Genomic DNA, 11,872 nt, shown 5'->3' on the forward strand with positions numbered 1-11,872 from the left:
CACCCTAAATGGGAAAGAAGTAATAACTGAAGAGACCCAATCACCAAGAATCTTTTTTTAACAAAATATTAGAGTTACTTTATTTATTTATTTTTAGCACAAAATATGAAAGAAATGTTTGACTTTGCGTCAAAGGGTATTTGCGTCCAACCATGCTTTTACCGCGATTTTATAGAATCTACAAAACCAAACTTTTACTTAGATGAGAAAAATTTACTATGATTTAAAGTAAACGTGTAAAACTTGACAAACAAGCACAAAGACTGAAAGGTCTTAAAGGATAAAATTATCAATTTCATCCCTGAATTTACTACTTAGCCCCTTGAGTAATAATTTAGTAAATAAAAATAATAAATAACATTCATAATATCCTTAATATTTTATCAAAATAAGTCTAGTTAATTCTTAATATTTTCTAAAATAATAATTACAGATAAATAGAATAACTAGACAAATGTTAAAAACTACTTATTATTTTTTATTTTCTGACTAAGTATATTTTTCTTCACCAAAATAACTATTACTATCAAGGTATAAAAAGCTATGTCTTCTATTCACTCTCATTTTAAGAAAGCTTAAATAAAAATACATCAACAACAACCCATTTTTCCTTTTCATATCCTTTAGTGTTTTTTTTCTTAGTTTCATATAAGGAAAACATTGCTACAAGTACAAACTCATGGATTGTGAAGGTTGTTATTAGTACTAGTAGCACTTAAATTTAAGCTAGTTACAAAAGTTTGTCTTTTGGTGGTTGTGTTGAGTGGTAGCAATGGATGGAGGTGATATATACAGAGCAAGTAGTAGTCTAAGAGGGAATAATTCTACAGTTTTTTCGAGATCCTCGCGGCACGATGAAGATGATGAGGAAGCTTTGAAATGGGCTGCACTTGAAAAACTACCTACTTACAATCGTGTAAGGAAAGGGTTGTTGATCACATCACATGGAGAAGCCAATGAGATTGATGTAACTAAACTTGGATTTCAAGAAAGACAGGAATTGTTGAACAGGCTGGTCAATGCTAATGAAAATGACAATGAGAATTTTTTATTGAGGCTCAAGGAAAGAATTGATAGGTAGTGAGTTGTGATGCATTGTTCTTGCATCTTTTCTAATGTATATAGCACTGATACTTCATATTGAAGACACGTTTGATGTTCAACACATGTCAGTGTTTGACATCGATAGACACCGAGATATATAGCTATATTCAACCACTTCTTCTTAAATTATAATCCATGTCTGTGTTAATATCAATACTGTGTTTTAAACATTTTTAATATTCTCAGTTATGTATTAGCTATCAGTTCTTAATTATATTCTCACACTCATGTTGTTCATGTCACTTCATATTTCTCACTTTCAACCTCTTCCTTTACTACATATTATTTTCATTTGTCAATAACTAAATATTACTTATTGAGTTATTTTTTGTTTTCTGACATATTTGTTGATATAATTTTTTTCTAGAGTTGGGATTGATGTTCCAACAGTTGAAGTTCGTTATGAGCATCTAACTGTTGAGGCAGAAGCTTATGTAGGAAGTAGAGCTTTGCCTTCTTTCACTAACTTTACTATTGGTGCAGTGGAGGTAATTATTTGGACACATTCTAAATCATATAATTGTGTTTCTCAATTAGACTTTTAAGTTAAAATATGTTGTTAATCCTATAAAATTAGGATTGTTCCTCAACACTTATAAAAAACACGCACCTTTTGTTTTTCATAGGACTAAAAATGAATAAAATTTTGATACAGCTAAATTAGAACGTTCGAATTTTATAGGACTAAAAACATATATATTGTCATACGGGTGTCTAATATGGATTTTGTAAGAGGTTCATATTAGACAAACCCATATTGTCCCTAGTTTTTGTTAGTAGTGTCTCTTTGTTCTAATATGTAGCTCACGCTCACAATCTTTCTCTTTTTGGTATTATAGAATATCCTTAGCTTTTTTCATATTCGATCAACCAAAAAGAAACATGTGACTATCCTTAAAGATGTTAGTGGAATAGTCAAACCTCAAAGGATGACATTGCTTCTTGGTCCTCCAAGTTCTGGAAAGACCACACTTCTTTTGGCCTTAGCAGGAAAACTTGATAAAACTCTCAAGGTGAAAATAAATTCAATGTTCTCCTTAATTGTAAATTTAAAAATGGTATTTACTTTTCATTTAACATATATGGATGTCATTATTTCCTCTAGGTATCTGGTAGAGTGACATATAATGGACATGGAATGGAAGAATTTGTACCTCAGAGAACTGCTGCATATATTAGCCAAAATGATGTTCATATTGGAGAAATGACTGTAAGAGAAACCTTGGCTTTCTCAGCAAGGTGCCAAGGAGTTGGAACGCGTTATGGTATAGCCACTCCCTTGCCCTTTTTTGGACCTGGATGGATCCTCTACAGCAATATAGTGACACAACTATAGAAACATAAATTTTTTATTTTTTTCCTCAAAATCTAATGGCCTCTATAGCTCCATCACCATACTGTAAATGTAGAGGATCCAATTTCCTTTTTTCTTGTACATCATATCAATTTTTTCATATCTAATTTTGCATCATACCATGGGAAGTCTTGGTGCATGGTAAAGGTTATTATCGTCTTGTGATATGGAGGTCACATGTTCAAATCCTAAAAATAGTCTTTCCATTTGTGAGGGTGTAAGGCTGCATGCATATATACCCTTTCCAGACGCTACCTCGTGGTAGTCTCCTGCAATGAGCCACCCTTTTAACTTTTTCGGTTAATTTAATGTAATTTGTTAGTGGTTAATATCGTCTTGTGATTCATAGATTTGCTATCTGAGTTGATTAGAAGAGAAAAACAAGCAAAGATCAAACCAGAACCAGATATTGATGTCTTCATGAAGGTGAGAAAGAAACTACATATTGAAAATCTTTGTTATTGAACTAAAAGAACCTGTATTTGTAAAGGTTTCAGATCTTGGTCACTATTATAAACAAAAATTAACTAGCTTTGAACCATTTAATGCTATTATTCTTAATATACCATTCATTTAATTCGGATAGTTGAGTGTTTAACATTAAAAAGAGACAATTTAGTAAATTTGACTTATATTTTACATGAAAACTAGGAAATTAATTGAATTTAACTGAATTTCTTAATAACTGAGAAAAAGTAGTTATTTTCGTTTACTGTAATGACCGGAGGGCGTATGTGTGCATCTCATTGACTTTTGATATACCAGGCAGCTGCAGCTGGAGGCCAGGAGGAAAGTCTGGTAATAGATTATATGCTGAAGGTAATACTAGAGAATAAGGTTCTTTAGTGCCAAAAAAAAGTTGAATTATTGACGAAAAATTTAGCTACAATAAAATAAAATTTTGCAGATCTTGGGGTTGGATGTATGTAGTGATACTATTGTGGGGGATGGAATGCGGCGAGGTATCTCGGGCGGACAAAGGAAAAGAGTTACAACAGGAGAGATGTTGGTTGGAGCAGCAAAAGTTCTATTAATGGATGAAATATCTACTGGCTTGGATAGCTCCACAACTTTTCAAATTGTGAAATCTATCAGACAATCTATTCACATTTTTAGTGGAACTGCAGTTATCTCTTTGTTACAGCCAGCACCAGAGACTTATGAACTTTTTGATGACATTATTCTTTTATCTGATGGTCAAATTGTCTACCAAGGACCACTTGAACATGTTCTTGAATTCTTTGAATCTCTTGGTTTCAAATGTCCTGATAGGAAAGCTGTTGCTGACTTCCTTCAAGAAGTAAGTCAAAAGTTTTAATATTTTTTATTACCATTATGTATGTGAGTATCCGTTTGTTACGTCTTTTTTAACAAAAAATCACTTATTTTTAAAGAAAAATCACTTTTAGGAATTGCTAATCTGTTTCTTACATTTTTTTAAAAATGAAAATCTGAAACTGCTTAAAATGAGATAATGTTTTGAGTAACTTCTAATAAAATTATTTCTGATAATTGATATTTTTTCTAAATTAAGTGATTTTCATTACGATAAACAAAAACAAAATAGATTATACTTTTTTGAAAAGTCTTTGAAAAATAATCTCTAAATCATTTTAATTGAGAAGCTTATGAAAGCTAGAAGTTAATTGAAATTGAGTTTATGTATAATATGTCTCTTGTTGCAGGTAACTTCAAGGAAGGATCAAGAGCAATATTGGGTTTGCAGAGAAAAACCATACAGGTTTGTAACTGTTACTCAATTTGCTGAGGCATTTCAGTCATTCCATGTTGGGAGGAGAATTGGAGATGAGCTTGCAATTCCATTTGACAAGTCTAAGAATCACCCAGCTGCATTAACCACTAAAAAATATGGTGTTGACAAGAAGGAACTTTTAAAGGCTAATTTCTCAAGAGAGTATTTGCTTATGAAAAAGAATTCTTTTATTTACATCAGCAAGTTGTTTCAAGTGAGTTCTAGAGTTATTTGAATGATAAATAATTTTTATTTAATTATAATTGCTGGATAATTGATCATATACTTAATTTTTTTGTTTAATTATATGTTTAGTCCCTCAATCTATGCTAATGTCCAGCTTTGGCCTATGTAGCACTTTAGATCGAAGGTGTGTCCTATGTTTGACACGTCTCAATTTCTGACACGATACCGATACATGTAGTTACATTCAATTACTTATACTCTTTCAAAAATATTATCGATGTCGACGTATCAATGTCTTTGTTGTATCTAATGTTGTGTCAATGCTTCATAGGTTTTGACTCCTAGAGTTTCAAAAAAAAGTTTTTCTTTTCTTAATGTCTTGAAATTTTCCATAATTTGTCTTAATTGTTATGTTTTAGTCCCTGTAATATAATTCTTTCCTCATTATAGTTCATGGAATATATTATTTTTTCATATTAGCTCATATCATAAAAGTACTACTTGAAAAATAAATTAAATATTACAGAGACTAACACTTGATTTTATTTTAATTTTAAATTTTTGCATGCATGGTTCAACTTTTGAATTTTCTTTTCTCTTTATGATTTTTAGCTTTCTGCAACGGCAACAATTGCTATGACACTTTTTCTACGAACTAATATGCACAAAGATTCATTGGATGGTGGAATAGTTTATCTTGGTGCTTTATTTTTCTCATTAATAATGCTAATGTTCAATGGAACTATTGAGCTTACAATGACCATTGTAAAGCTTCCAACATTCTTCAAGCAAAGAGACCACTTATTTTATCCTGCATGGGCATATGCTATTCCCACATGGGTCATCAGAATCCCTGTTACATTGATAGAAGCTTCTATTTGGGTAATCATCACCTACTATCCAATTGGATTTGATTCAAATGTTTGGAGGTAAATAAGCTTCTATTACTTGTTTGCAACAATGTGTGTATTATACTCCCCCTGAAAGAAAATATAATTATATAAGCAAAAAGGTATATGTGTCTGGTCTAGATTTAGACCAGATACATGTGCTTTTTTGCTTATAGTTTTTGAGGAGGGGTATATGGTTTTCTTGAAGTGTTATTTATGGTTTGAATTGTCTATTGATTTATTTTTGCAGATGTTTAAAGCAGTTTTTGCTGCTGTTACTGATAAACCAGACAGCTTCTGGATTGTTCCGATCTATTGCAGCAATTTGTAGAGACTATGTTGTTGGTACCATAACTGGATTCTATGTACTTCTAATATTTGTCGCATCGGGTGGATTCGTTTTGGCAAAAAGTGAGTTGACACTCAAACAAGAGTAGAACATCATTCTCAATATGGAAAATGGAAATAGTATACTATTGTTGTTAAGGGTGTAACATATCAGTTTCGAACCTATCAAACATAGTTGTCGATTTGCACAATATTTTTTCAGGAAATCTGAACCAAACCAATGAATAAGAGACCATATTGGTTTGGTTTGGTTCAATTAGATCGATATTCTCAAAAATTAAGAAACTTATTTTAAAAAATCTGAGAAAAATATATATTTTTCAAAATAGTCTAGATTTGAATGACGTGAAACTAATACCCGAACTAATGGGAAAAAACCAAACCAATTTAATTGGTTTGGATTGGATTTCCGAGATCATCAAATTATTTGTTTGGTAAGTTCTTACACCCCAATACTTGTTATAACTACATAATTTCAACTAATTATAAAAGTTTTAATAATACTAATTGCATATAACGGTATACGTTGGTGGACCTAAAGAAAAAGTTTGCATTGTCTTATGCTTGAGTTGGCCTTGATTGAAATTCATAGTGTTACATCTCACATACTTTTTGAAGTTATCATATAATGGAGATTTATATTAATGCATCTTTCCTTTCATTGGCAATGAATCAGATGATATTAAGAAGTGGTGGAGTTGGGGTTACTGGATTTCACCTTTAATGTATGCACAAAATGCTGTAGTGGTGAATGAATTCCTTGGACACAGTTGGGACCATGTAATTAATTTCTTAACCTTATAACAATATAATATATTATTTTTTTGTTCAATAATATGTAGGTCTAATTTCATCTGGTTTTCAAATATAGGTTGCCCCAGATTTTGGACTGGGAAATCAAAATACGACATTGGGAATTCAAGTTTTGGAGTATCGTAACTTCTTCACACATGCATATTGGTATTGGATAGGAGTTGGTGCATTAACAGGATTTATGTTCTTTTGGAACATTATATACTCTATTGCTCTCACTTACCTTGGTCGTGAGTATCTTTACATTTGGATATTTGTTAAGATTCTCAGTGATGCAAAATGTTACTAATATGTATATATACATGTATTTTTTTAGCATATAACAAGCAACAAGCAACAATAACAGAAGAATCAGAAGGTAGTAATACACCAAATGACAAAAATAGAGAAGTTGAATTACAACAATTAGGTGATATATCTTATTTATATCTCACATGAATATTTCAATGCATGCATACTATTTTCAAACAGTTTGAGACAGTTGGATGGTGACTAAGAACATGAGCTTAGGTATTGAATAACTACTTTAATTGTGTTGGTCATGCAGAAAATTCTGGGAGATCTAATGCTATTATGGATTCTAGTACTGGGAAGAAAAGGGGAATGGTTCTACCTTTTGAACCATATTCTATCACATTTGATGAAATTGAATACTCCGTTAACACGCCACAAGTAAGTCATTTTTCAAAGTTATTATTAACATTCGGTTTCGATAATCAAGGTTTAAAATTCCAATTATAGTTGCCTTGCGATTGTTGATATTGTAGAAAATTTCACGGTTAAATAAAGTTGACGCGACCAAAATCACAGCTAAGATATGGTCACTGAGACATAAAAAACCTTGACACCGAGACCATAATTGTTGCCGTGTATTGTTTTTCAAAAACTTGACAGGAAATGAAAGACCAAGGTATAATCGAGGACAGGTTAGTTCTGTTGAAGGGTGTTAGTGGTGCATTTAGGCCCGGTGTTCTCACAGCCTTGGTGGGTGTCAGTGGAGCTGGTAAAACTACTTTGATGGATGTTTTGGCTGGTAGGAAAACTACGGGTCATATTGATGGGAGCATAAAAATTTCTGGCTACCCTAAAAATCAAGATACATTTGCTAGAATCTCTGGCTATTGTGAGCAGAATGATATCCACTCCCCTCATGTTACTGTCCATGAGTCCTTACTATATTCCGCATGGCTTCGTTTACCCACAGAAGTTGATTCCAATACCAGAAAGGTTAGTACTTATTGCTCAAGACACTTTATGATTCTCCCTATTACATATTTTATTAAGGTCGTTGTTAGGATATATGAAATATCTTGTAACATCTTGACATTATGTTAGTGTATCTTAAATTATCTCTTAAGATTAGTTTCTTATAGTTGCTTTTGAAGATTAGTTCCCAATTCAATTTGGATTAGAAGTCTTGCATTATTATTTAGTCTGTTTGTATCATATTCTTTTGTCAGGTTCAAGGCCTTCACCATTTCACTTGTCTTTATTACAAAGTTTGAGCTATTTATTAATTTAGACAATATCTAGCTTTTTGAACTTATACTCATTATTCATACTTTTGAATCTAACAAATGGTTGTAGATATACGTTGAGGAAATCATGGAACTAGTGGAGTTGAATCCATTGAGGAACTCACTAGTTGGTTTGCCTGGTGTGAGTGGTCTTTCAACTGAACAACGCAAGAGGCTGACTATTGCAGTTGAATTAGTGGCCAATCCATCCATAATTTTCATGGACGAGCCTACATCTGGTTTAGATGCTAGAGCTGCTGCAATTGTTATGCGAACCGTTAGGAACACAGTTGACACAGGAAGAACAGTTGTTTGTACCATCCATCAACCAAATATTGACATATTTGAAGCTTTTGATGACGTAAGAAATGATATAATGAAATGAAGACGTGTTTTAAAAGTTATTTTCTCCTGTCGTGTGGATTTGAATTTGATATGTGTTACATGTGATTCTAGTTATTCCTCTTGAAGCGCGGAGGACAAGAAATATATGTTGGGCCATTGGGTCGTTATTCGTGTCACTTGATCAACTATTTTGAGGTTGGATATTGATGCAAGTATTATTTCAAGTGGACAATCATAACTGTTGAAGTATTTACTTAATTATTTCGTTATATTTCCCTTTGTCTAGAGCATTGAAGGAGTTAGTAAAATCAAAGATGGATATAACCCTGCAACATGGATGTTGGAAGTGACAAGTCCAGCACAAGAACTTGCTTTAGGTGTTGATTTTCATGAGATATACAAAAATTCTGACCTATATAGGTAAAGCTAAAATATATAATATATGGATATGAATTTGTTAAATGTAGTTAGTACCTACAATCAAATTCAAATAGGCTAAGATTGTTACACTATTGTTCAGGAGAAATAAGCAACTTATAGAAGAATTGGGTAAACCTATCCCTGGTTCAAAGGAATTTCATTTCCCAACTCAATACTCACAGCCATTTTTTATCCAATGCTTGGCTTGCTTGTGGAAACAAAATTTGTCATATTGGCGCAACTCAAATTACACTGCTGTGAGATTTTACTTTGCTACTTTCATAGCATTGGTGTTTGGAACAATGTTTTGGAACCTTGGAAGCAAATTGTAAGTGAAACTTCCAAAATCTAAATAATAAGACATATTAATGTTTGAACCATTTGAAAAAATTTATGAACAGATAGAGTGTATGGATATAGTTTATCATAAGCTCATAATGTATTTTCAGTTTATTTTTTAAGTCTACTTCATAAATTACTTATATCATACATAAGCATGTATGTATATAATAAATGCATATTGACTATGTGTTTAATTAAGTTGTTTATCTAAACGTACTTTAGTTGATTTTATATTTCAACTCGAATCATGATTCCTTTTGTGGCTTCCAGCACAACATCACAAGGCCTATATAATGCCCTTGGTTCTATGTATGGTGCTGTTCTCTTCATTGGGGTACAGAATTCTTCCTCGGTACAATCAGTGGTGGATGTTGAAAGAACTGTCTTTTATAGAGAAAGAGCTGCTGGAATGTATTCTGCTTTACCCTATGCAGTTGCACAGGTAATAAAATCATTATTCCACAAAAAACAAATGTATTTACACTATGATTTATATACATATCTATAGTAACATAACTCACTCTCTTTTTGTTACAGGTTGTAGTTGAGCTACCTTATATTTTGGCACAAGCCGTATCATATGGTGTCATAGTTTATGCCATGATTGGATTTGAGTGGACAGTAACAAAATTCTTTTGGTACTTGTTTTTCATGTACTTCACATTTTGCTACTTCACCTTCTATGGCATGATGACTGTGGCATTCACCCCAAATCACCATATTGCTGCAATAACTGCAGCTGCATTTTATGGACTTTGGAATGTGTTTTCAGGATTTGTCATTCCAAGACCTGTAAGTATTTTCAACCTTTAAATACATTGAATAATGTCTATGAATGGAAGAACTTATGTTGATGCTTACTGTTATTTAACTTAATTGCAATTTTGGTCTCCCATTTTAAAATCCATAATTTTAGTCCCTTGCCCGTATTTTTCGGACTGAAAAGTGTCGTTGCTGCAAGTTTTTGTTGACGTGGCATAAAATTTGTTGATATGAAATCATTCAGGTGGACAAAAATACGAGTGAGGGACCAAAAAACCAGATTTTAAGAAAGGGAAGGATTAATTTCGTGAGCGAGTGAAAACGGAGGACTAAAACTGCAATTAAGCCTTATAATTTTTTTTATTTACTTACATTTTCTTTTATAACAGAAAATGCCTGTGTGGTGGAGGTGGTACGCTTGGGCAGATCCTGTGGCTTGGACCTTATATGGATTATTTTCATCACAATTTGGAGACATAACAGCCCCAATGAAGGATTTGGATGGTCTGACAGTGCAAGAATTTATAAGAATTGCTTTGGGTATGAAACACGATTTTGTAGGGGTTTGTGCAGTTGTGATTGTTGGGATAGCAGTCTTATTTGCTTTTACTTTTGCTGTATCAATTAAGGTCTTTAGTTTCCAACAAAGATAAATTAAAGGATCATTGATACATTCAAACATTTTTTTCCAGCTTACACGTATCCTAATAGTATTCTTGTGTCCCTCATGTTCATGCAGTATTTGCCTTGCAAATTTTGTTTCCTACTTAGAGTCAAGTTGAAGCTTCTTTAATAAATGTATACAATACAAAATACACTAAAGATGAGACTTCCACTTATGACAATTTCTTTTTTATAGAATCGTTTGATGTAATGCAGTAAGATAATATGTTTTGTGTGTATTTCAAGTAATGTGAAAATCAAGACTTGTGTTATGTTGATCAATGAATGTATTCCTTGTAATGTTTATTTTTCATAAAGCCACATTATGTGAAACAAGTGGATTGTGTTAACTAGATTGATACAATCAGATTTTGTGCAACAATTTTTTTTTTTAAATCTATAAATGTTAAACTAGATTTTTTCTATAACCTATTTATACTATATTCAATTTGAAGCAGACAAAATTTTAAATTAAATGTTTTGAAGATAAACAAACAATTAATTAATCACTAATTATGATTATGATTATGATTATGTTGCTATATAATTTGTGTTTTTGAGTGATTTATTCAAAAAATAGGTGATCAATTATATTCTACATGCAAAAATCAATGATCTTCATGAAAGAAATCAAGAACATCATGTCAACATGAATTGAAAATTGATCAAAAGAACATTATGATTATTCCCTATTAAAGACAAAGTTAAGAAAACTTATTTTCCACAGTACAAACCACAAGTTAAAGAGTATCAAGATTGTCCAAATCAATAGTCATGTCCAGAACTCGAGTTGAAGGCCTAAAGGAGGAAGACAGTCTCCAGATTGATGAGCTATGAGCAAGGATATAAGTACATTGTTGTTGTATCCTTTTGCAGAAAGTCCTGAATGTTATTGAGCCAAAAGTTTGACATTTCATAGTCCATTCAATCACTCATCCACGTTCTCCATAAAACTTAGAAACAAGAATGTTCTAGTTTTATTAAATATCATTTTGGAACAAATATTACTTTTTTGAGTTCTTGCTGACAATCAATCTCAAACAAGTATTGAACAACTTTTAGATCCTAAACTCTTTTATCATACACATCATTTGTAACTCAAGTCTATCTCTTAAGATAGTTTGAGTATGTTGTAAAAATCTTTAGTTATTAAAAGGTAATTGTAAAAATCCTTTTTGGATTGAAAAGTAACTGAAAAATCCTTTCAAGATTGAAAGATGAATTCTTAAACTGATCAAGAGTGATCAAGAAAAATAGCGTGAAAGTAGAAATTTCTAGTGCTAAGCACATTAGTGAAAAATCTATCAGATTATGAAGATTGGACGTAACTCATCTTGAGTGAATCATGATACATAATTGTGTGATCTTCTTATTC

General features: G+C 31.9%; 1 protein-coding gene across 1 annotated transcript; it reads left to right on the top strand.

The window, feature by feature from the left end:
* The first annotated feature begins 555 nt into the window (after positions 1–555).
* On the top strand, positions 556–10,779 carry LOC113783886 (pleiotropic drug resistance protein 1-like). Its single transcript, XM_004506823.4, has 22 exons — positions 556–1,077; positions 1,472–1,592; positions 1,944–2,117; positions 2,210–2,369; positions 2,808–2,884; positions 3,224–3,277; positions 3,366–3,758; positions 4,144–4,425; positions 5,010–5,326; positions 5,538–5,698; positions 6,312–6,415; positions 6,507–6,678; positions 6,765–6,857; positions 6,996–7,120; positions 7,343–7,675; positions 8,036–8,326; positions 8,422–8,505; positions 8,597–8,730; positions 8,831–9,058; positions 9,343–9,514; positions 9,610–9,864; positions 10,224–10,779. The coding sequence occupies exons 1-22, from the start codon at positions 773–775 to the stop codon at positions 10,485–10,487; spliced, it is 4,299 nt and encodes a 1,432-aa protein (XP_004506880.1). The 5' UTR covers positions 556–772; the 3' UTR covers positions 10,488–10,779.
* The last annotated feature ends 1,093 nt before the right edge of the window (positions 10,780–11,872 follow it).

The sequence above is a fragment of the Cicer arietinum genome, chromosome 6 (assembly GCF_000331145.2).
Source record: "Cicer arietinum cultivar CDC Frontier isolate Library 1 chromosome 6, Cicar.CDCFrontier_v2.0, whole genome shotgun sequence".
In the NCBI taxonomy this organism is placed as follows: Eukaryota; Viridiplantae; Streptophyta; class Magnoliopsida; order Fabales; family Fabaceae; genus Cicer; species Cicer arietinum.